Source organism: Pteronotus mesoamericanus, unplaced genomic scaffold (genome assembly GCF_021234165.1).
Source record: "Pteronotus mesoamericanus isolate MK-2021 breed Mesoamerican mustached bat unplaced genomic scaffold, CSHL_Meso_final contig_164, whole genome shotgun sequence".
Taxonomy (NCBI): Eukaryota; Metazoa; Chordata; class Mammalia; order Chiroptera; family Mormoopidae; genus Pteronotus; species Pteronotus mesoamericanus.
Genome location: NW_026555065.1, coordinates 24,802,548 through 24,829,919, shown reverse-complemented (window position 1 = coordinate 24,829,919; position 27,372 = coordinate 24,802,548). Strand labels below are relative to the sequence as shown.

General features: G+C 37.1%; 1 protein-coding gene across 1 annotated transcript in view; it reads right to left on the bottom strand.

Annotated features, from left to right (window-relative positions):
• Positions 1–11,994: 11,994 nt before the first annotated feature.
• Positions 11,995–27,372, bottom strand: part of FSIP1 (fibrous sheath interacting protein 1) — a 185,997-nt gene continuing 170,619 nt past the window's right edge. The window contains exons 10-11 of the mRNA XM_054565599.1: positions 19,369–19,879; positions 11,995–12,041 (exon numbers count right to left, since the gene is read on the bottom strand). Coding sequence (XP_054421574.1) covers positions 11,995–12,041; positions 19,369–19,879 — 558 coding nt within the window. The remainder of the gene's footprint in view (positions 12,042–19,368; positions 19,880–27,372) is intronic.

Here is a 27,372-nt window from a genome sequence, read left to right as displayed (position 1 = left end):
AACACAAATGACAGCTGACCTTGGTCTGCACTCTAACCCTCCCCAAGAGGCACAGAAGCAACACGCCTTGTGGCCAACTTCAAACCACACCAGAGCACCCCCAACCAGCTCCACAAATAACACATTCAAAGGGCTGACTCAGCTGGCACCAGGGCCCAGCCTAAAGCAACTCCCACTCTACGGGGTCAGCCCCTAAAAAACAGCTTATCCTCTATAGTCACAACCAGTCCTCACAGTGAGTGAGCCTGAGGGTCAGTCCCACTGACTGACATGCCAACAACAATCAAGACTCAACTATAACAGGAGAACCACATACAACCCACATAAGGACACTCCAGCTCACATGAAGAGGTAGACTGTACCACTGGACCTCACAGGACACCTATGGCATAAGGCCACTCTGCCAAGACTGGGAGACATAGCAAATCTACTTCAATATATATAAATAAACACAAGGAGGCATCCAAAATGAGGAAATAAAGAAACATGTCTCAAATGAAAGAAAAGGACAAAATTCCAAAAAAAAAGAACTAAAAAAAATAGAGGCAAGCAATCTAGCAGATTCAGATTTCAAAATACTAGTTATAAGGATGCTCAATGAACTTAAGGAAAAAGTAGATGAGCTCATCAATAACATCAACAAAGAGAACACATAAGAGAGGAGGTAGAAAACATTAAACCTGGCCAGGTAATTCAGTTGGTGAGAGCGTTATCCTAATATGCCAAGGTCAAGGGTTCAATCCCTGGTCAGGGCATGTACAAGAATCAACTAGTGAATGTATAAATAAATGGAACAACAAATTGATGTTTTTCTCTCTCTCTCTCCCCACCCACCTCTCTCTCTCCCTCCCTTTCTCTCTCTAAAATCAATAAATTTTTTAAAAATTTTGAAGAAAACATTAAAAAGAACCAGTCAGAACTGAAGATACAATGACTGAAATGAAGAATACATAAGATGGAATCAACAGCAGATTAGATGAAGCAGACAACTGAATCACTGATTTGTGAGACAAGGTAGTGGAAAATACTCAATCAAAACAGCAAAAGAAAAAATAATTCTAAAAAATGAAGATAGTTCAAAAGACCCCTGGGATAACATCATACCAACATTTGTATTACAGAGGTACCAGAGAGAGAAAGGAGAGAACAAGGGGTTGAAAACCTATTTGGAGAAATAATGACTGAAAACATCCCTGAACATGGCAGAAGGAAATAAACATGCAAGTACAGGAAGCACAGAGAGTCCCAAAAAAGACAAACCCAAAGAGACCCATGCCATGATACATCATAATTAAAACATCAAAGATTAAAGACAAAGAAAGAATCTTAAAAGTAGCAAGAGAAAAGCAATTAGCTACCTACAAGGGAGCTCCCATAAGACTATCAGCTGATTTCTCAACAGAAACTTTGCAGGCCAGAGGGTGGTGAAATGCAAGACCTGCAGCCATGATTACTCTACCTAGTAAGGCTATCATTTAGAATCAAAGGAGAGATGAAGAGATTCCCAGATAAGAAAAAGCTAAAGGAGTTCATCAGCACTAAACCAGCATTACAAGAAATATTAAAGGGACTTCTTTAAGTGGAAAATATCAAACATATGAATAAGACAATATGAAATAAAAAATTACCACTGACAAAGGCCATGGATCAACCAACTATAAAACTAGGACAAAGGTTAAAAACCAAAGCAGGAAAATCATGTGTAATTACAATAATAAATTAAGGATACATACACAAAAAAGAAGTAAAAATAATGACAAAAATAAAAACATGGAGGGAATGAGTAAAAATGACAGTGATTTTAGAATGTGTTTGAACTAAGCAAACATCAACTTAATATAGGCTGCTACAGACATAGGTTGGTATATATGAACACATAGTAACCAGAAACAAAGTCTCTACAAGATATATACAAGAAATAAAGAGAAAGGAATATAAACACAAAACTATAGAAAGTAATCAAAATATAAGAAAAGAGAGCAAGAGAATAAGAAAGGAACAGAGAAGAACTACAGAAACAATCCGAAGCAATAAAATGGAAATAACTACATACCTTTCAGTAATTACTTTGATTATAAATGGACTAAATGCTCCAATAAAAAGACACAGGGTGACTGAATGGATAGGGAAAAAAAGATGGATGCATATGCTGTCTATAAGAGATCCAGTTAAGATTTAAAAATGTACACAGACTGAAAGCAAGGGATGAAAAAAGATTTAACGTAAATGGAAACAAAGAAAAACAAGTTGGGGTAGCAACACTTAGTCAAAACAGACTTTGCAATGCTCGCTGTAACAAAGACAAAGAAGGGCATTTCATAATGATAAAGGTATCAATCCAAAAAGAGGATATAACTCTCATGAGCAGCTACACAACCAATGTAGGAGCACCTTAATATATAATGCAAATATTTACAGACATAAAGAGATTTACAGTAAAACAGTCATAGTTGAGAAATTTAATATTCCATTCACATCAATGGATAGATCATCCAGAGAGAAAACCAACAAGAAAATAATGGCCTTAATGACACATCAGACCAGATAGACTTAATTTATATTTTTAGGATATTTAACGCAAAAGCAACAGAATATATATTCTTTCAAGTGCACTGGGACATTTTTCCAGGATAGATGGTATCTCAGGCCGCAAAACAAGTCCCAAGAAGCTTAAGAAAACTGAAATCATATCAAGCATCTTCTCCCAACTCAGGTATAAAACTAGAAATCAATTACAAGAAAAAAATTGCAAAACACACAAATATACGGAGGTTAAACAACATCCTACTAAACAATGAATAGGTTAACAATGATATCATAGAAGAAATCAAGATACCTTGAAACAAATAAAAATAAAAACACAATAACCTAAATTCCATGGGGCACAGGCAAAGCAGTTCTAAGAGGGAAATTTATGGTTTACCTCAAGAAACAAGAAAATCTCAACTACATAATCAAACCTTACACCTAAAGGAACTAGAAAAAGAACATCAAAGCCCAAAGTAAGTAGAAGGAAGGTGACAATAAACATCAGAGTTGAAATAAACAAACTAGAGTGTAAATAACAATAGAAAAGATCAATGAATCCAAGAGCTTATTCTTTAAAAAAGATAAGCAATATTGATAAATATTCAGCCAAACTCATCAAGAAAAGGAGAGGGCTAAAATAAATAAAATCAGAAATGAAAGAGAAGTAACAACAAGAAATATATACAGAAGTTATATTTCTGTAACAACATCACAAAAATATAAGAATTATAAGGAAATAATACAAACAATTATGCCAGCAAATTGGAAAACCTGGAAGAAATGGATAAATTCCTGTATATACATGATCTTCCAAGGCTGAATCCAGGGGAAAAAAGAAACCTGAACAAACCAATAACTACTAATGAAATTGAATAAGGAATCAAAAAAAATCCCAACAAAGAGCCCTGGAACAGATGGTTTCACAGGTGAATTTTACCAAACATTCAAAGAATAATACCTATCCTTCTCAAACTATTCTAAAAATTGAAGAGGAGGGAAGATTCCCAAATTTATTTTTCAAAGCCAGCATTACCCTGATACTAAAACCAGACAAAGACATTACCAAAAAAGAAAATTACGGGCTAATATCCCTAATGAACATAGATACAAAAATCCTCAACAAAATACTAGCAAACCTAATTCAGTAAAACATTGAAAAGATCATATACCATGACCAAGTGGGATTTATTCCAGTGATGAAAGCCTGGTTCCATATCTACAAATCAATTAATATTGTACACCACATAAACAAAATAAAGAATAAAAAACATAAAGAATAAAGAAGCCACAAGAACAGAGCCATAGACCAGTGGAACAGAATAGAAAGCCCAGAAATAAGCCCAGGTCTCTATGGGCATCTAATATTTGACAAAGAGGGCAGAAGCATAAAATGGAGCAATAATAGCCTCTTCAACAAATGGTGTTGAGAGAGCTGGATGGCTACATGCAAAAAATTGAAATTGGATCATCAGCTGACACCATACACAAAAATAAACTCAAGATGGATAAAAGACTTAAATATAAGTCGCAACACCATCAAAGTCCTAGAGGAGAACATTGGCAGGAAACTCTCAGATATCCCATGCAGCAATTTTTTCACTGATATGTCTCCTATAGCAAGGGACATAAAAGAAAGAATAAACAAGTGGGACCTCATCAAAATAAGAAGCTTATGCATGGCTAAAGAAAACATCAGCAAAATGAAAAGGGAGCTAACCGTATGGGAAAATATATTTGCTAATGATACATCAGATAGAGGTTTGATCTCCAAGATATATAAAGAACTCACTTGACTCCACTCCAAGAAGACAAACAATCCAATCAAAAAATGGGCAAATGACCTGGGCAGATGCTTTTCCAAGGAAGAGATACAGAGGGCCCAGAGGCATTTGAAAGGATGCTTGGCATCACTAGCCATCAGAGAAATGCAGATCAAAACCACCATGAGGTACCACCTCACACCGGTCGGAACGGCCATCATAAACAGATCCACAAACAACAGGTGCTGGCGAGGCTGTGGAGAAAAGGGAACCCTAGTCCACTGTTGGTGGGAATGCAGACTGGTGCAGCCACTGTGGAAAGCAGTGTGGAATTTCCTCAAAAAGCTGAAAATGGAACTGCCTTTGGATCCAGTGATTCCCCTGCTGGGACTATACCCTAAGAACACCAAAACGCCAATACAAAAGAACCTATGCACCCCAATGTTCATAGCAGCACAATTTACAATAGCCAAGTGTTGGAAGCAACCTAAATGCCCATCAGTAGATGATTGGATCAAAAAATTATGGTACATATACATAATGGAATACTACGCAGCAGAAAGAAAAAAAAGAACTACTAAACTTCTCAACAGCATGGATGGAACGGGAGAGCATTGTGCTAAGCGAAATAAGCCAGGGGGCGAAAGACAAATACCATATGATCTCACCTATAAGTGGACCCTAACCAACAATACAAAGATGCAAGGAAAATAAGACCAGCAACACTGAAAGGAAAAGAAATCAATAGAGACAAGAGGGAAGAGGGGGGCGGGGAAAAGGAAGGGAAGGGGAAAGTCAAGGAACATATAGCAAGGACTCATGGACAAAACCAAAGGGGAAGAGCTGAGGGAGGGAAGAAGGGAGGGGGCAAGGGAAAGTGGGGGGGGGGGAGGCAGAGACAAATGTATTTGAAAAAATAAAAAAATAAAAGAAACTCATTCACAGCCACATCTAGATTAGTGTTTGATTAAATAACTAGGGATTGCACCCAAGACAAACTGATACATCGTATAAGCCATCACATTCCCAACCCAGAGACACTGCAGGGGCTGGGAACACTGGAAAACGGATTCAGCTGCCAAAGTTCTCCATTTCATAAAGTAACCCTCTTCTACAAAGGCAAGGCTGATTCTACCAAAAGCAGCTCCTAGCTCAGGAACCACTCTCTGGTCCCAAAGACTCAAGATTTTCTTTTTCCACATAAAGAAAATAGGCAGCTGAAGTAGGGGTTCTCGGCTGCCAGCAGTAACTGGGAGGGGTCATAGGGGCATGAAGTTAATGTGTTTATTTTTAAAATGATATGGAAAGGTGAATGCCCTGGAATAGCTAAAATCACCAAAAGAATAAAGTGAGAGGAATCACTCTCTCTCATATTAAAGCTATACAGCTGCAATGATCAAGAGAATGTGTTATTAGTGAAGAGATAGCTATATAGATAAATGGAACAGAAATAATAACGAAGAAATAGACCTACACATATATGCTCAACAAATTTTTGGCAAAGAAGCAAAAATAATGCAATAGAGCAAATGTAGCAGTTTCAGTAAATAATACTGGAACAATTAGGCATGCATACATAAAAAAGTGAGCCTTCATATAACCTCACACTCTGAACAAAATTTAACTCAAAACAGATCACAGACTTAAATATAAAACAATATTATAAATATTTTAGAAAAAATTGGAGAATATCTTTGGGATCTATAGCTAGGTAAAACCCTCTTTCACTTAACACCAAAAAACGTTATACATACAAGGGTAAATTGATAAATTAGACTATAAAAATAAAAATTAAAAATCTCTTGGTCTCTATCCAGCTCTCTTAAGAGGATGAGAAAATAAGCTGAGATCTCTGATAAAATATTTATAAACCACATATCTAACAAGGAAATAGTATCTATAGTAAAGAATTCAAAACTCAGCAGTAAAAACAAAAATCAAACAATACAATAGAAAATGAGCAAAGGGCATGAATAAATAATTCCCCAAAGAGGAATAAGCAAAAGAAAAGATGTTCAACTTCATTAGTCATTGGAGAAGCACAAATTAAAGCCATAATGTGATGTCTATCACTACACACACACACACACACACACACACACACAAAATATAAAGGAATAATAGTGAAAACACAAATGTTGTAGAACATTCAAAGAAAATATATGATGCATATCCTGGTAAGAATGTAAAATGACACAGTCATTATGGAAAAACTTCTGTCAACTTTTTATAATCTATACATACAACTACCATATTATAGTTATAATTCATTCATTATATCCCCAAAACAAAAACAACCCACAAACCCTTCATCATGAATGGTTAAACAGACTAGTAGTACCATTTCATGGAATTCTATTTTTAAATAAAATAATGAACCATCAATATACAATATATAAGACAGCTTAGAGGAATCTACAGGTTATTATGCAGAATGAGAAAAAGCCATCCTAAATGGGTACACTTTATATGATTCCATTTATATGACTTTCTTGAAATTACAATCTTATAAGTAGGAACCTGATTAGTGGTTGACCAGAGTCAAGGAAGTAGATGGGGAGTGATTTGGCTGTAAAAGGTCGTATCAGCTACCCTGATGGTGATGAGACTGGTCTCTGTCCTGACTGTATCAATATCAATAGATTGATTGTAATGCAATGTCTCACTACAGTTTTGTAAGATGTAACCATTAGAAAGCTGTTTACGTATAATTGTTGTAAATCTATAATTGTCTCAAAATAAAATATTTAGGGAAAATATATCTATTAATCAAATATTTAAATTTATATTCTGAGTTTCAACTGCATGAAACAAATAAATATTATCATAATTAAAAAAAGAAGCATTTAAATTCACAAACCTACAATTTTTAAAATTTTACTCAGTTATCCCTTTTCCTCCATTACCCTCCCCTGCCCAGCTCACCACCCCCACATCCAATCCCCCCGCCCCCATTGTCCTTGTCTATGGGTCTTTTATACCTTTTCCCTGACCCTTTCCCTTCTTTCCCCCATTATTCCCCTCCCCCCTCCATTCTGGTCAGTCAGTTTATTCTTTATTTCAATGTCTCTGGTTCTATTTTGCTCGCTTGTTTGTTTTGTTGATTAGGTTCCACTTATAGGTGAGATCATATCAATATATGCAGAAAAAGCATTTGACAAAATCCAACATTCATTATAAAAATTATCAGCAAAACGGGGACAGTGGAAACATACCTCACCAAAATAAAGAACATATATGACAAATTCACAACATCATAGTCAACAGGAAAAAGCTGAGAGATTTGTTTTTAAGATGAAAAACAAGACAAGGATGTCCACTTTCACCACTTTTATTCAACATAGTGTTGGAAATCCTAGCCACAGCAATCAAACAAGACAGAAAAAGCATCCAAATTGGAAAGGAATAAGTAAAACTGTCACTGTTTTCAAATGACATAATACTATATAAAGAGAATCCTAAAATAATCCACCAAAAAAAATCTATTAGAAATAGAAAAATGAATTCAGTAGAGTAGCAGGATACAAATAAATGTTCAGAAATTGGTTGCATTTTTATACACTGATAACAAACTATCAGAAAGATAAATTAAGAAAATAATCCCCTTTATAATTTCATCATAAAGAATAAAATACCTAGAAATAAATTTAAACAAGAAGGGAAAAGACCTGTACTTGAAAAACTGTAAGACTCTGAAGGAAGAAACTGAAGGAGATAAAAATAAATGGAAGGTTATACCGTGCTCATGGATAGGAAGAATTAACACCATTAAAATGCTCATACTACCCAAAGCAATCTACAGAGTCAATGCAATCCCTATCAAAACACCAATGGCATTTTTGCAGAACTAGAATGAAAGACCCCAGCTAGCCAAAGCAATCTTGAGAAAGGAGAACAAAGTTGGCGGTATCACACTATCTGATCTCAAACTATACTACAAGGCCGTAGTAATCAAAACAGCATGGTACTGGCATAAAAACAGACACACAGATCAATTGAACAGAATAGAAAGCCCAGAAGTTAACCCAAACCTATCATATGGTAATTTAATCTATGACAAAGGAGGCAAGAATTTACAGTGTGATAATGACAGTCTCTTCAATAAATGGTGTTGGGAAAACTAGACAGATACATTTAAAAAAATGAAACTGGATCACTTTCTCATACCATATACAAAAATAAACTCAAAAGGAATTAAAGACTTAAATATAAGAGCCAAAATTATAATACTCCTAGATGAAAACAGAGGCAGTAACTCTTTGATATTGCTCTTAGTAATATTTGTTTTGGATATGCCTTCTCAGGCATGGGAAACAAATGAAATAAATGAATAAACAAGTGTTACCTCGAACTAAATGTTTTGCAGAGCGAAGAAACAAGCAAAAAGACAATGTACTAAATGGAAGAAGACATTCATCAATGATACAATCAATAAGGGGTTAATATTCAAAATATATAGGGAACTCATATAACTTAGCAGCAAAAACAAACAGTCTAATTAGCAAATGTGCAGAGGACCTGAATGGAGAGTTCTCCAAAGAGGACATAGAGATGGCCAAGAGACACATGAAAAGCTGTTCAACATCCCTAATCGTCAGGGAAATGGAAATTAAAACCACAATGAGACATCACATCACACCTCTCAGAATGATGATCATCAACAAATCAACAAATTACAAGTGTCAGTGAGGAGTTTGAGAAAAGAGAACCTTTGTACGCTGTTGGTGGGATTGTAAATTGGTGCAGCCACTATGAAAAACAAGATGAAGCTTCCTCAAAAAATTAAAAATAGAACAGCCTTATGACAAAGTGATTCCACTTCTGGGTGTTATCTGAAGAAACCCAAAATATCAATTCCAAAAGATATATGCATACCCATGTTTGTTGCAGCATTATTTACAATAGCCAAGATATGGAAGCAGCCTAATTGCCCATCAATAGACAAATGGATTAACTGGTGTAATATATACAATGGAATATTACTCAGCCAAAAAAAGAATAAAATCTTGCCATTTTACAACAACATGAATAGACTAGAGGGTATTATGCTAAGTTAAGTAAGTCAGACAGAGGAAAAAAAATACCATATGATTTCACTTATAGGGGGAATCTAAAAAAACAAAATAAATGAACAAAGAAAAACAAAAACAAACTCAGAGATAGAGGACAAATTGATGGTTGTCCATTGAGAGGGGGTTTAGAGGTATGTGTGGAAAAGGTGAAAGGGATTAAGAACTACAAATTATCAGTTATAAAAATAGTCACAGGGATGTAAAGTACAGCACAGGATATAGAGTCAATAACATCGTAATATCTCTGGTGTCAAATGGGTATTAGATTTATAGGGGTTATCACTTCAAAAGTTATATAAATGTCTAGCCACTATGTTGTACATCAGAAACTAATATAATATTGTATACCCACTGTAAATTAAAAATAAAAAATTTTAATTGTCCTTTAAAAAAAACTCTTAATTTCAGGTCTGTAATGTCTAGGTTATTTTTCTAGGCCTTATCTCTCACTCCACTGATTACAATACGACTGACTTGTTAATTTCTTCAATGTTGGAAATCTAGCAACCTTATTGCTGAGAACTATGCTACTTCCTTGCAATATCTTCTTTCCTTTCTTAGAGAAAACATTGTAATTGCCCTACTGCTGACTATTTCATGTTATGAATTTATTAATAGTTCTCATAATTATGCCATTCTGTACTTTTTCTCTAAGTATTTTTTATCTGCTTCCTAATTATATATTTCTAAGAAGACTGTTCCTTACTAAATTTAATTATGTAATATAAAAATATTAAAATTATGGCATCCAGGTGATAGCTTTTTCCTCCTGCAAGAGTGTATTGTCATGTGTTTCAGAGAGAGAAAGGCAGTGACCTTTAGGTCCTGTGGGAATTTACAGTAAAGGTGGGGCCAACAGTTTTCTTGAGAAGTTGTAAGTCCAAAAACCTCAAATTTTAAGATACTAAATTCATACCTGAAATGAACTAGCTCTTGTTCTTAATTTTTCATCTCTGTCTTGTCCTGGAGCAACATTTTTATTCTAAAGGGAAACTTAAAATAAAAACATTTATTTTTAATAAGAACTCTTTCTCCCCCTAGCAGGGTAAGCATTTATTTTTTTAATCTGGAGCCTTCATGTTGAATTATATTATAAATTCAGTTTACAAGTCCTTGTTAGAGGCACCTTCAGCTGACATGCTGTGGAGTGGTGTCGCCTCTTGTAATGGCAAAATTCATCTCTTAAGATCATTCAATTTTCTGACCCCTCTCTTAAACTCCTGTAACATAAAGGCTCGCTATGCTCCAAATACTACTTGTAGAGACACGTTATAAAGCCATAAAGCTTTCCCAGCCCTACCCCACCTGCCCCACCCCGCCACTCCACACCTCTCCCCCCTCTTCTCTTACACACACACACACACACACACACACACACACACACACACACACCCCCGCCTCCCCATATACCACAAACACAGGTTTAGAAAGCTGAGCTCCTTTGAAAGGCTGATGGTCAAAAATGGCTCCTCTCTGCCCCTACTCAACATTCCCACCCATATCACCTCTCCCCTCTGACCCTTCTGACCTAAATCCTACATCACAAATGAGAGCAGCCGACTCCAAAAATATCTTAGCACCAAGACAAATTGCATTATAGCACATTGATATCAGTGCATTACATGCAGCACATGCTATTTTAATGTAAACTGAAAGAGAAAACTTGAAAAAGAAATTGCCTATCGAGTGCTCTGAAAATAGTAGCTACAGAATTCTTCATTCTAAATAGTAAAGAAAAACGACATAAGCAATCACTAATATTATCCAACATAAGTAAATGAAAATGTGCAAGCAAAAAATAATGCTACAAATACGCTACTCCAAATTTCATTAAAGGCAACACAATAGCCAGCTCATTTTTTTTAAATCAACAATAAATTGGACTTCTAGTTCTAATGCCAATTCATCATATGGAATGTTGACATTAAACTTTCTCATGAATCCAGATTACTAACTTGTAACTACACAAACCTTCTCTCTTAAAATAGTACCACATAATTTTCTTTAAGTAGCTGATCTTTATTTGCTACATTCTAAAAGGTAAACTCTAAAGGATAACAAACTTAAAGTAATATATCAAATAATTCAGACTTCTGCGTAAGAAAAGTATCATTGCTAATAAGATAGTAAAGGCGACCTTAATATTGCTTTGTTGAAAAAATTCATTTATTTCTACTGCAAATTGTACTTGACAGGCATTAAATTGTAGGGAAAAAGGAAAGTCAGGGCCAAAACAAAAACTGATAGTGGTTAAATATGTCTGAAGGTTGTAACATATATGTTACAATAAGGTTGTAACATATAAAATTAAACACAAAACAATCAGCATGTCAACTAGTGTTAAAACAGCCAATATACAGAAAATGTTGGTTTCTATAATGTATCCCTGATGTTGCAAGATTAGCAATAAAAAACAATTTTCCCAGGAATTTCAATAAAGAAAAACCTTTGAATAATAATACAAGTCTCAAAAATATCAAGGAAATATAATCCAGAGAGAAAGAATCCAAACATTAAAATCACTATTTGAGGAATGGTCTTTACAACCCATTCATTGAATTCAAAGAATCAGAAGAAGTATAATTTAATTTAATTTACCAACTTTCTTAAAGCACACATCAGCCAGTCTTTGCTTAAGATTCTTTACATTCTTCCGTCACATCTTCAGTCTCCTGTTCATCTGCATATTAAAAACAACAACCAAAGTTGTTAGGCAATCAGAAATGTGTACATAATTCAGAAAAAGTCATTCAGCCTGTATAACATAAAATCCTTTTACACATGAGACAAAAATCACATTTTCATTTATTATTTATTGGACAGCCATCACAAGCTGCACACAAAGTCCACAAGAACAAATGAAAAATAAGGTGCTTGCCTTCATTGAGAATATAGTTGGCCAAGAATTTTTTGGGTTTTGAAAGCTAAAATGATTATGGATCTGGAGACAGCACCAAAAAACATTTTTTTTTCTTTAAGTGTCTGGAAAGTAGGGCAAAACCAAAAGTAAATAACATGTAGAGTAGGTAAGAACTAATCACCTTTCATTTCTTCAAAATTTTCACAGTAACAGAAATGAAATGGAAATACTCTTCTGCCAACCTTAGTGAGAAGGTTATCATAAAAGGCAGAATTGACAATAGAACCAAAGAAAAGAAGGCAATATAAAAGAATCAGGAAAGAATGGAATCCTCACACATTGCTGGTGAGAATCCAAAATGGTGCAGCCACTTTGGAAAACAGTCTGGCAGTTTCCAAAAAGGTTCCCATAAACCCAGCAATTCTATTCCTAGGCATATGCCCAAGAGAGAAGCATACATCACCCAAAAACCTGTACAGCAATATTCATAGCAGCATTGCACGTAACAGCCAAAAAATTAGAAACAACCCAAATGTCCATCAACTAATGAGTGGATAAATAGAATGTGGCGTATATCCATACAGCAGTATACTATTCAACAACAAAATAATGGAGTATTGATACATGCTACAGCATGGTTAAACATTGAAAACATCAGGTTAACTGTGTGCAGCCAGACACAAAAGGCCACATATAGTATGACTCCACTTTATACGAAATGTCCAGGCTAGGCAAATTCATAGAAACAGAAAGTCAATCAGTGGTTGCTTAGGGCAGGGGGGTTGGGAAAAATGGAGAGTGGCTGCCAATTGGTACAGTGTTTGTTTTGGGGGGTGAAGAACATGTTGTAAAATTGATAGTTATAAAGAAGGCACAATTCTGTGACTATACTAAAAACCACTGAATTGTATAGTATTGTTAAACAGTGGCCAAAAAAATTTACATCCATATTCTTATCCCTGAAACCTGTGAAAGTTACCTTACTTGGAGGAAAGGGTTTTTGCAGATGTAACTAAGCTAAGGATCTTGAGATAAGACTATTGATCATCTTGGATTATCCAGGTGGGCCCTCTATTCAGTAACAAATGCCCTTATAAAAGAAGGCCATTTGACACACACAGAAAGAAGGGGAAAGGAGAAGGAGGAGGGGAGAGAGAGGAGCAATGTGAAGACAGGCAGAAGAGTGCTATGACCCCAAAGCCAGGAAGCCAAAGAGAGTCACAGACTAAAACACGGGGAGAAGGAAGCACTCTCCTCTAGAGTCTCCAGGCAGAGCGCGGCCTTGATTTCAGACTTCAGGCCTCCAGGACTAAGAGATAATAAATTTCTGTTGTACTAATTTGTTGTGGCAACCATAGGAATCTAGTACATGTTTATAAAATACATGTCAACAAAGCTGTTATTTTTTAAATATCAACCTCGTGATTATGGGTGAATGATTTGTAGTTGCAGAGAGTAAAGTGGAAAATGTAGTAATATTGTCAATCCATGGAGAAAAAATATTAAACAGGATATAGAGGAAGTTGGGATAGATCAGTAACATTCTGCAATATCCCACACCTAAGATGAGGAACGATAGGGCCATGACCCCATGCTTTCGTAAGTGCTAGTCCTCCTACCCGGAGTGTGCTCTGTCATGCCCACCCAGGAAACGACCAATCATCCTTAGAGGCTCAACTTCAATGTCCCCTCCCCACCCCCAGTTTCCATCATTCCCTCTCTAGTGCTGCCATGTACTTTGTCCTGGAACTCTTATTATAGTTGTCCCAGCCTACTGTGATTATGCCTGACCCCGCCGTAATCATCAGCTGACATGCCTGCCTTCATGAACAGATTATGAAATAATTCAGAGCAATGACTATGTCCTACTCACCCGATATCCTAGGACAATGTCTTTCGCAGACAAACACGATGGAGCCCTGGGGCAGTGGTGCTCAAGCATGGCTACACAACCAAATCACCCAGACCCCGTCCCTAGAAACTGGCTTTAAAAATGCTGATGTCTACAGCCAACCCTTAGAAATGTATTTAATTCCTCTGGGGTGGAACTGAAGCATTAATGTTTTAAATCTCACCAAGTGATTCTAACGTGCGGCCAGAGGTTAAGAAATGCTGCCTAAGGAATGGACTCAGAACAGCTTAAATGCCTGACAGATCAGAGGAAGATATCAAGCAGGAAAGTCTAAAAATCAAAAATATACAATGCACAGATGATCCCATACTTACTATATGTGTCTACAAATTCAATATTAACCATGAAAGAGGGAAGAATTCAAGCTGGAGTGTGCTTGCTCTCAGTGGCTACAAGGAAGGGTGACCAAAGGAAGGACAATGGGCTGGCTGCAGAGATAAGAAGACAATCTGGAACAGGCAGTAGCTTCAGCAACAAGAAATTTAAGAGAAGAGCAGGGATTGAGCTGATGTGAAAAAAAGAAAACCTTTGGACATTATTTTCATCACCACCATATCTGCTAGTATTTTTTACAATCCTAAAGTAGAATGACCAGTAAACCATCCAGTCCAGAGCTTCTCACAATGTAAAGTGCATGCAAATCACCTTCTGGGGCATCTTGTTAAAGTGCATACTCAGATGCGGACTGGGGCCTGGGATTTGGCATTTCTAACAAGATCCCAGGTAATAACAACACTGCTGGTCCATAGGTCTAGTCTACAGTCATGATCTTCAGTAACTTTTCATTTTACCCAATTTGAATGAAGCAATGGAATCAGAAGTTCCCAATAACTGATCTAGTGATAAGCACTACAATTAAATATTAAAGCTCTCCAATTTGCCATCATTCACTTGATAGTAGTAACAAAATGATAGTGATATTTCATAAGTAAATAGAGGAAATAAGTAACAAATATTTACATGAAAAGTCTACATCATGAAGAACTAGAGGAAAAAAATTAAAAAGTAACTTAAAAAGATAAAGTCATCAAATATAAACTTACTATGTACCAAAGTCTTACATAAAAATGAATTAACATTAAAAATTTCTAATATGGCAGCCTCAGATAATTTGATCAAATAAACTGGATGAGGGTTGATTAAGTCACTAAGAACACCTAGGAAGCAATTAGCCACCTTGGAAAAGTAATTTAACAAATAATAACTAGGAAGCCTGAAGGCGCACGCTGGTTGAGGATAACAGAACCCCATCAAAGCAACGAGTTAAGTATTTTCCTAAAAGTGAGCCAAAAATTTTTAAGGAAAAAAAAGTCAGCTAATAGTGTTACTATTTTTAGAATCTCACTGCTTCACTGTCAATCAATAAGACAATATTAAAACAAAGAAAACTTTCTCAAAATAATCTAGTTTCTTTGAAACTATTCAGGTGATATAAGCAATAACATACTAATGCACGTCAAACCACTGCAACATCCTTCCCGAAAGTCAATCCACATGTAACTTGGCTTCATCAAACAAGTTGCAATCAAATAGACCATTTGATGGGCAGAATTTCAATATAAAGCATATTCAAATTGTATACTTGCCATTTTTGGTAGAACTTGTTCTCTCTGAGGGCAAGCAGTTAACAATTAGCTTTCTTACATCTAAACTGAAACCCATATTTCTCAAATATGCATAGCAAAATCTTGTAGCTTTTATTAATTTGACAGGCTGAATGTTCCATACCAAGGACTTTGATTTCAGTAAGTCTGGCTAGGGTCTGGGACATAGGTATAAAACAAGCAAAAACTCCCCAGAAGATCCCAGTGCTCATCCCAGTTAGAAATAAATGCTCTGTGGTTTGTAACAGTGTTTCCGAAACTTCATGTATGTATCACCAGAGGAACCTATTAAAGTGCAAATTCTGATTCAGTAGGTTTGAGGTGGGGCCTAATGAGCCCCCAGTATTTGGACCTCATTGTAAGCAGCAAAGGCTTACAACATGGGATGGAAATCCCAGGGTTCCCAGGGGCAGAGAACATGAAGTGGAGAAGACCAGATGGGGGCCACGGAGAGTGTATGTTCCTTCCAAGGGAACATCTGCTACTCAGCTTCCCTCACTGATGGAAGGACCTGTTGATTTGTTAGAAAAGTCAGAAATCCAGGCTCTCATGGGAAATCTCCTGATTAAATGTCAAATACCATGTAAGCCAACCAAGTCCAGTCACATTAATCACGTATGTAAATTTTCTCACTTCCTCCTTATGACAGCCCTATGGGGTAAATATTAAAGCCATCTTATCCCATAGATAAGGCAACCAAGGTGTACAGGAGAGAGATTAAATAATTTGCCTAAGATCACCTGCTACTAGCGGAGCAAGGATCCAAACCCAGGTGCGCCTCACCCAGAGCCCATGCTCTTAAACACCAGGCGTGGAACACACCGGCACACGGGCAAGCCAGGCGTCCCTCTGCCCACCTCGGTACTAGCCTGGACTCTCTTGGCTTTCCTCTTTGGATAACTAATTTGCTCTATGGTTTTATGTTCTCAGTGTCCATTTAGAGCAACCAACTATCCCAGTTGGCGAGGGACGGAGGGTTTCCTGGGACAAGGAACATTCAGTGGTAAAACCAGGATCCTCCAAAGCAAACCAAGACATTTGGTCATCCTAGTTTTCATTTAAGGAATATGTCCTACATTATCATTTTAGTGCATGTTAGCATATCTGAAGTTGGAGTTTTTAAAAATTTTACACTCATATAAAACAACCTTATGGGAATTATTGCTTGAGTTTATTATAGAATTTTTTGAGACCAATATTCACTAAATGGGTCCTGTGGAAATTTCCACTTTCCTTGAAGAATTAGTATAGTTCTGCCTTGCTTCTTTACTACCTTTGTGTTCCTTTCTGCCCTATTTTAATTTGTTATTCATCTTTTCCTCTTTATTATATAAATTTCTGTTGAAAACTAGCTCAAATGGTTAGTAGCAAAAAGAGAATACTGTACGTGCAGAGATACCTTTTTTATTATGTAGAAAGCAAATCAGCGTATGATAATTTGATTCAATAGTAGACTATCTACAGACCTGAGGTGTTTCCTTTCTGAAGGGCCAGTGTACCAATGGTGTCTCCAAGGTGGATACCAAGGAACACTTACTCCCCAGTCTCCTCACACTCCACGTGGAGGAACTGACAGTGGGAAGCATCGGCCAAACTCCACCCTCCACCCCCACCCCCACCCCCACCCCCACCCCCCGCACTCTTCCCATGGGAAGAAGAGCCAGTTATCTGATCAGTGGGTTTGGGTGGCTCAAAGGAAATCAGCGCCCTACCCCAAAGACGCTTCTTTGCCTCTCCATACTACTGAGTCTACATGGACAGGTCCCCACAGGTGAGGCTTGGTTTTTCACCTCTGTCAGTGACTGGGGGCGTGCATTTATTTGGGAAGGCACAGTGTCAGGAAGACTGTTTGGCTGCCTACCTAAGTCACAACAATCCCCTACATTTCATTAGCAATAAAGCTGACCTCTTCAATCTCCATTCATTGGAATCCATCTATTATCTCTCAATGGGTTCTGATCTGGGTAAGGAAGGGAAGATGCTATTTATGGATCCCCTAGAATCCCAATAGTGAGTGAGTACAACTAAACTTCCTGGACCTCCCACACAGAATCCAAATAGCAGTAGTTACCATTAAGTTTAAAGCACAAATTTGAAACATGATGTATTTCACATTTGAAACTTCATATAACTGTGAACCAAATCCTTGTTTTTCAACACCACAATTTAAATTGGTCCTCAATGCCATGGAGGTTCTATTTTTTAAGTGTTATCTGACTTGCTTTTTAGAAGTGGAATTTTCATACCTATAACAGATCTAAGTTCATCAAGGAAAAGAGAACTATATATTAATAATACTTGCTATTGGAATAGAAAAAATAATAAGTGGTTTTCCCTTTCTGTCTGCTTACAGAAGTCTACTCTGCATCACATTCACATGTATCTGTTTCCCGAGAAAGGGCCAAATATCATGTAACAGCTGAACACAGTACAACTCCTCATTACAGTTACATCTTTAAAAGGCTTTTTGCCAAGAAATCTGGTTTAGTATTCAGTTTTGGTGTTCACTTTTGTAGAAAACATATAATGTACCATTTAGTTTTTTAGAACAGAATTGATTAGCAAGTTATTTTAATCATTGCAAATGCTGCAGTTAGTAAAATTTTTAAAAACTCCAACTTCAGATACGCTAACATGCACTAAAATGATAATGTAGGACATATTTCTTAAAGTTTTTATGTAATAAACAGGAAATAAAATATGGTTTACATATTCACATCTATGCCATTTTAATACTCCATACTCACAACAGTTATTACAGTCATACAGCAGTACTATCTGGTGCCATCAGAGGCAGGCTCTGTGGGGTTGGAGGGAAGCAACCATAGCTTGTTTCCATTAAGTCACTTTAACTCAGTTCATTCCATGTTCTACTCAGCAACATCTATACATCAGTTCACATGGAAGTAAAATCATATCTTAGCAAAGCACCGTTCTGACGCTTCCCCTCCCCTCCTCACCACACACACACACACACACACACACACACACACACACACACACAGAGGAATACTATTCAGCCATAAAAAAGAACAGAATCTTGTCATTTGCAATAACATGGTTGTACATTGAGGTTATTATGCTAAGTGAAATAAGCCGAATGAAGAGAGACAAATACTATATGATTTCGCTCATATGTGAAATCTAAAAAAACAAACAAGTGAACAAATAAACAAAAACAAACATAGACGCAGAGGGCTGACTGGTGGTTGCCAAAGGGGCAGGGAGTTAGGGGTAGGTGAAATGAGTGAAGGGGATCAGTTGTATGATGAAGGATGGTAACTAGAATTTTGGTGGTGATCACTTTGCAGTGTATAGAAATATCAAATTAAAATACTGTATACCTGAAATGTATATAATGTTACATACAAATTTTATCCCAACTTTTAAAAAGAACATGTATTAATTATCATTAAGAATAATGTGCTTCTTCAGAGTACTAATCACAACCTTGGTCTTATATGAACATTGATAAATATGCTCCTATGTTGGTATGTTCTTAATCGACACAACCTGTGACTCACAAATATACCTCCATATCCATATCCTTCTTTACTTTAAACTTTAATACCTCTATATTGGGATACTCAGTAAGAATTTTTCACCAAAACACACATTCTGTAAGCCTTACCTGTTTTTGGTTTCTCTGAAGAGCTGAGTTTCAGATGTTGGTCTTCAGATAAAAGGCTCACATCAATACCGTACAGTGGATCATCCAAAAAAGAAGGCCTTTTCAGTCTTCCAATGCCAAGAGTCTTCGACATAAAATAGTCCTCTGTGTCACTAATAACCTCGTCGTTGGAAAACTGGAGGCATTTTATATTCTCAGCTTCAATGAGAAGAGCTTGTGATACATAATGCCCAGACAAGGCTTTGCTGAGATAGTAGCCTGCAGACATTTCACACTCTACAGCCTCAGGCATATCTGCATCTCCCATCTCAGTGCTTTTGACTTCTGCCTCTGGCTCAATGAGTAACTCGGAGGGGAGAGATCTGGGAAGCTGGGGAAACTCAGGTGTTATATTCTCAATGTCTTTCTTTTCTCTTTCTGAAGAAAGTCCCATCACAGATTTTTGTTTGAATGTGCATTCATCCAGAAGATGCCTTAACTGTTCCTCAGAGAGAAGTGATGTTGAATCTAACTGATGAAAGAAAAAAAAAAGTTTCATAGTCAACTGATTGAGTAAACATTTCTGGTAAGCTTCCAATAATACAGTATAAACCCAAGTGCCCAGAAACCCCTTACACAAAACACTCATATAGCAAAATCATTCATTTTAAGGTATCCAAAATTGCACGAGAAAGGTAAAAGATCCGTAGAGAAGAAGTTTAGAATCAATCACATGTTCAAACCTAGGGAAAAATCCCACAACGCTAATGGAGATGAATTATTTCACCAAATTAACCACTAACACTCTCTCTACAGATATCAGTAACTTGAACTGAAATGGAGATATTAGAAAAGCATCTTCAATTTATAAATCTTGGAACATCACACAGGGAAGTAAGCAACCACCCCTTGGATAAACTGCCAGGAATACTGCCATTATCTGCAGTAGGTATTTCCCTGTTCCCCACCCCCAGTCCTCAGTGTGAACCCCGTCACCACCCAAATTCCTTAAGGAAAAAAGTCTCAGGCAAACAGGACAGACTACACCTGCCCCTGGGGATTCATCACTCCTGTGTCTGCCCGCAACTTTCAGCAGACAACACCACTGCAGAAGGAAAAGGAAGGGTGAAGGGTGGTGCATCCTGTGATGCGTAGTTGCTTCAAAGTCCAAGGTCTACAGAGGCCAGGGGCATTCCGATAGCAGTGCATTCTGGGAGGAGGATGTATCAAACACATTTAACCTCAGCTTGTAAAGGCTATAAGGGCTGAGTGTTTCAACAAAGATCTTAAGGATTTAGAAACATTTTCTCTTTCAGAGATGTTCTCAGGAAATAAAATATGGAAAAAAAAGTGTAAGGCTATGTTCTACAAGGATTCAACTGAACAGCATGCCAAATGAATTGCAACAATCTCAAAAATGAATGGGATTAAAATATTGAATCACAATGAAAAAAATTACTTCTCTAAACAATCAGCACTATCCCTGATTTACCTCATGGATTGGCTAGAAAAACACTAGTCCTCCTTTACAAGGGAATGAATTACCAAAGAACGGGAAGTTCCCATAAGAAAACCTAAACATTAATTGCAATGGCCTTAATTTTTACTTCAAAAAAGTAAAACAATGCTATTGGCCTACTTTGTGGTACGCAGTATGAATTCTGATATTCTGCATATGTAACATATTTGGGGGGGACGTTGCTATTGGAACTAGTATAATCAATTCCTCATTATTTTGAAGTGCTTCTAATACCGCTAACAAAAAAAAAAATAGTATGTAAAACAAATTTTGCATCATGTTTTTAAGTTATATTTAACTTAAATTTAATTTCTATAAATTAAAAACTAGTTCTCATGGTGGCAAGTATCATTATAAGTTTGAGAGTAACAGGAAATTGTCTGGGAGTGTATTCTTAATAATTATCTGGGATTCAAAATTCACGTAATTCACCCTAAGGTTAACATACCTGTCAAAAAACAGGAATTGAATTATATATTCACAAATCCTACTTTTAATCACTAGACATTTCAGGCATTCAGAGGTGGTACTTTATCCATTATTAGGAGCAGTCCCTTCACCCTAGTATGTAAACCCAGTCAACTAAAAAATGAAGGCAGTCCATGTACGGTACTGGATACTTAAAATACACTTTCAAAATCTGCTTATATAAAATAGTTTATAATGAATAGATAATTCCCTAGGATTTAGAAAGGGTCTGCTGAATGTAATCCTCACCAAACATCCTCACTAAAAGCTTATCATATTAAATTACCAGATACCAGGGAAAAAACAGTCTGTACTGGGGCAAGAAGAAGAATTATGGAAGGGGTCTCTGCTGGGGGTAAGATCAGTTGATTATCTGATTTGTTTGGCCATCTCCACAAATAATAAGATAGTTGGTTGACAGTCTGATGATATATTTGGCTTGATACACAGAAAATTAAGTAAAAGTAAAAACGAACTATGAACTCTGTGAACAAAAAGCTGTATAAAAATGAAAGTGAGTTTCAGATAACACAGAAAAGTAAGCAAAAGAAAATAAGTATTAACTCTAGGACAAACAAAAGTTGTACAAGAAAGAATACCATAGGATACTACCTGCTTTTTCTATACGTAATATTTACACAGTCATCATAATATGATTAGTGATAATGGAGGTAACCAAAAATTATGATTTAACTATTTTAGGGGAATGAGAGGAGAGAAAAAGGATGTTTAGAGTAACAAAGTTAAATTGTTAGCTACTGTCACAGGAAGTCAATATATAATTGATGTAATAGTACAGCACCATTATTATGTTTTCATATCATTGTAAATTGATATAAAACTGATCCATTAAAAATACAAGTTATTATGAAACAACCTAGAGGTAAAGAGTAGGGGAAATTCTAAAGGAATTAAAAGTGGTTGACTCTGGAGAACAAACTAAGAAGTAGGGAAAAATGGGGCAAAGGAACTGCCATTTTTGTTTAAAACATTTCATCACAACTTTTTCATTATGTATTGTATTACTAAAATTAAAATTAACTTAAAATATAAAAATAAAATTAATTTAAATATATTCACATTTTTAATAAAAATTAATTTAAAAATAAAAATCTGAAATATTAAAATGATATTCCCAACCAATTATACCTTTGGGCATCAGAAGCAGATCCAGGTGAAGGACCCAAATTTGTAGCAAATTCCATGGTAGTTTTAAAAGCTGAGCAGCTGTATGGTGAATAACTGGGTATTCTTGACACTTGAATATGGAATATGTACACGAGGAAAGGAAATAAAGCACTGTGTAAGCACTGTATTGTAAAGTGTACAATGCAGTGTCTTAAATAAAACTATTAAAAATTGGCACACACAACAAAAAAAGGTGAGAGGCCTTAACTGGCTTCATAGTAAATCTGCTTCTGAGTGCTCCACGATAAAGCGTAACACATTTCAGTTTGTGTGGGCACAGAAATAAGCTCGACTACCGGCACCCTGACCCTTTGTGGGGAGAAGCCTGATGGGAAAGGAAACACAGACTACAACTTGGGCTTTGGCCCAAGCTTTGCTACCCTATGCACATCACCTAAGGAACCTACCTCCATCAGCTGGGAAATGAGGAGCGGCAGAAGACGATCTCTAAATTCACTTCTAGCTATTAAATGACTTTTTGATGAATAACTACTTTAAAATAAAAATATAAGAATAAGCTGTTCCATTGACATTAGAATATCACCTGAGTAGAATTGATGAAAACCATAACAAAAAGTGAACTTTGTTTCTTTAATTTCTTTACAATACTAATCCTGAAATCAAAAAATAACTACAAATTCTCTGGTCTCAAAACATTATAAGTAAAAGTGAACCAACTATATTAAGATCTCAAATTAAATTAATTTAATTACAGTGTGTCTGGGTGGCAGTATAGATCAGAACCCTCAATACAAGTCATCTTTCTCACTTTTTGATTCCCTGGAGAGCCTTGCCTAGAGTATAAATTTGGTAAGTCACTGCTGTGGGAATCAAAGGAATTAAGACTGCTGAGTGTTTTGAAATGGCCAAGTACTACATTAATATGTTAGTCACATATGCTGAACTGAACTAAACTAGGGCTGGATCACAAACATTTCTAACCACCCTTGATAGTTAAGGGACCGTAACACATTCCCTTCATCCAGATTTTTGAAACTCCGAGCTAGTGAGCTCCATAACTGAAAGACACTGTGGAAGCACAGTCAATTAACCATCTGTTCAAGTATTCACCTCAAAGTATTCCTCCTTCATGCCAGTTCTAATTTCCCATAATTCATAAACAAGTTATTATTCATGCTATTCCTGTCCTTCATAAAATTCATCAGAGTGCATCTCAGTCTGCACTTTCACAAACCAAAGCCCAATCTATTTTCTCTCCTTATATGAAAGCCCCTCTCTTCCCATCTTCATTTTAGAAGCCTTTTTATGGACCTTCTTTCTTGGTTTAGCCAAAATACACACATTCCACAGTCAAAGAGCAAATGTATTGGATTTTCTCATCAGGGAAAAAATGTAGAACACTTGTGGCATTGTTGCTCCTGCATTTTGCTGGTCCTGGTGGCACTCCAGGTGGTGTCTTACAGAATAGTAATAAGTAGCATTTATTAACCGCCTACTCCAGTGCATATTACATGTGCCAATTCATTTAATCTGCACAGCAAACCTGTGAGGGAGGTACTATTGTTAATTCTCATTTTAAAGATGAAGAAACTGAGAAATTAAGTAACCTGTCGGTGATCCATAGCAGCTGTAGCTACTATGTGGTAGACCTGGGATTTGAATCTAGGTCTGGGCCCAGAGCATATGGGCCTAACTACTAGGTACATAGCCTCTCTCTCTAAATGAGCTCTCCCTCTACCATTCTCTAGATATACTTTTCCCAAACGACATTCAATTTTTTGTCCACTCTTTCAGATATGAAAATACTTCCTGTAGACTATTTCACTTAACTTTGGTTTTTATTACCCAGACTAGCTTAGTGTCTTATGCAAACTTACATTGTGCCCTCTCTTTTGGCTCATTTCAGAAAAACAAAAAAGACAACCCCAGCTCCATTCCCAGAGTACCTACTGTTTACACTTCCCCACCCAGATAAATACCAGTTTGGTGTAGGAGCTAAATTTGATGAGTGGTGCAACTTGTAATTGCTGGAGGTGGGTCACAGGCTGCAGATTACCTCACCCGCGTCCCTGCCTCCCCTCCTACGCTATATATCTGGAGTTTCCCTAGCCATAAAAATCTCCAGTTATTTGGACCCTGAATTTGTTGACAAAGCAATTAAAATTATGTCTCTGGTGCAGATAATCAGAAAATCCACCACTATAAACAAGCAGAAGCAATCTTTTCCTTTGATGTAAGCATATGCCCAATGTTGGGTGGGTTTTTTTTCCCCACAAATGCTGAGTTCCTAAGGACCCACCCTATAAAGCTAATACGATTATCGCAAGTGAGAAAAGGGTAGAAAGCCAGAGTGTCCTAAATGATTAACAACAAAGAGTATAAATAGCTTTCAATGACATCAAGTTCTACTTCAAAATAAGCAATAAGAAAACATCCCACCCTTAGTTTAATTACTAAGATACAAGTTTACAACTCTGTCGCAGTCACTGCTGGCAACACCTAAGTAGCAATCTGTTTTAGTCAAGGTTTTTTAGCCATAAGGAATAGAAATCCTTATCTTAAAAAAAAAAAAAAAAAAAAAAGGCAATGAATCCTTTACCTTTTGCTTTTCTGGAAAACTTTCTCAGGTAGAGGTGAGTGCTGTGGGCTCTGAGAAGTCATCTCATGGATACCAACAAGCAGGAAATGAAGTTTGGATAGGCCTTTGGCGTTGGGAGTTGAAAAGCCACCAGAAACCAATGCCATGTGCTTCATCATTCTCTTACTGAGCTCCTGTGGTCTCCTAACCCATTGTTTGTCTGATGCCTCCTCCTCTCCACAAACCAGCTTTCTCTGCTTATTGACGTTTTCTGCTCTCTCACAACCTTAGCATGAATTGACTTTTGTCTTCATTCAACATGACCTTAAAAGTCTGCCACCTACCAATGGCTAACAATGGTCTCTTTGTCCATTAATTCAAATTTCCAAGCAAGATAACCTGGCTGCTCACTGACCAGATTATAAACTGATAATGTCAGTGTCAAGTGTTTAGCACTAGTCCAGTCGCCTGTGGTAAAGGTCACATGGTATGAACATGGCCACCCAAGCTCAAGCTGTTGGCAGGATTGCGGCTAAGGGGGATTTCCCAAAGCAGGTATATGCAGAGCAGGAAACCCAAAATGAATCTACCAAGTTGTTAAACTATAATTGCTATCAAGTAAATAGCCATCAGAAGGAACCTAACACTTAATGAAGCTCTATAGCCAATGAAAGAATTAACAATCAAGTTGTTTCCAAACTTTGCCAATTTCATTCAATCTTGAGTACTCACTAAAGAGTTAATTAAGATATAAAAGCAGAATTACTTGTCAAAAGCACTCACCTGTGGATAGAATGATAAATTGAACATCCAGTTGTACTACAGAGCAGCATTATCAAGTCAATATGTTCCCAATAGGCTCTATAGGCTCAATACGTTCAGATCACTTCCTGTGTTTCTTTGAAATTAAATAAGTCTAAAAATGTGGGGTAAAATGATTGGTGTGCATGTAAAAGTCTCCATCAATGGTGCTAATGATTTAAAGAAGGAATGGCCTTATACATCCTTCCTTCCCAGCTCCTTCTCTTCCTCTCTGTTCTTACACTAATGCTACCCCAATCATATAAAGCAAAGTCCAGCAGATACAAAGCTCTTAGGAGGCCATACCAGGGACCAAAGGTCCTAAGGGCCGAGAAATATTGGGCATATTTTTATCCAGAATAGTCAGGGTTGTCCAGCCAAAAGAGAATCTGAACTCTAGTCAAAAGTGAAGCAAAGGTCGTTGCCAGAGAAAATATGTAAAACATTAGGCATGAGAGTTGAGGCAAGGATGTGAACAGGAAAGCAAGTCATCCCCCAGGTTAGAAGCCAGGAGAATCTGTAGACAGAATAATACAGAGTGTGAAAGTAGGTCAAGGCAAGCAGCTCTAAAGTGAGTTTGTGAATGTCATGGTGGTGGTGGAAGCCTGCTTTTATGTGGTGCCTGGATATCAAAGTAACCATGTGGAACAAGACACCACCCATGCCCAGGTCACAGATCTTCCCCAAACAGCTGGAGGAGGCACAGCTCGGAAGGGTCTGTCTGATGGGTTTGCCTGGTGAAAGTCTGCAGTGCCCCTGAGCTTTCAGTGATGGTGCTTCTCAGCTCTAGTGCCAGAGGTAGGCTCCATGGCATCCAGGATCCAGCCTTTCCGTTTCTATCTGCAGGGGCGAGAGGGGTGGGATGCCAGCAGGATCCCAGTGAAGAGGGGAAGGATGGCGTGGATGGGAGGGACAAGAAGTAGGATATGGGAGTCTCAGCTCCCCCAACTTGAAAAGGGGCCAAGAACTCAACCTTAGTTAGCAGGTTCAGAATGGTGCAGATGTGCTCAGAGTACACCTAGACCAACTTCACTACTTTGATTTCTAACAGGATGACAGGTGAAAAAGGCTCAGTTTTTTTTATTTGGCAGGAAAATTATCATTTGAGGATTGCTAGCAATTGATATTTTCTAAGTAATAGAAATAGCAAGTCCACTTCCATTAGACCCCCCCTCGTTATGAGCGAGTCGACTGAATGACCCTTTTGTCACACATCTATCACTTCCTTCCCAGAAACAAGGCTTGGGTTCCAGCTCTATAGCTGAAAAGAGGCTGGCACCCCTGCTCCACAGACTCCCAGCAGAAGAAGCTTGGCCAGGAGGTTGCTGGAAATAAGGTGAGCGAGTTTAGATACAGAACACTTTTTCCGGTCACAGGGGGTTGGACCACCCACCACCCCTCCCCCATTTTCTGGGGAAATATATCCAGTATGTCACTCTTAGAGCAACTAACCCCCACTGCTATGCAGCTTGCTGATTTAGTGGATAGTAACAGTTATGAGAATCATTTT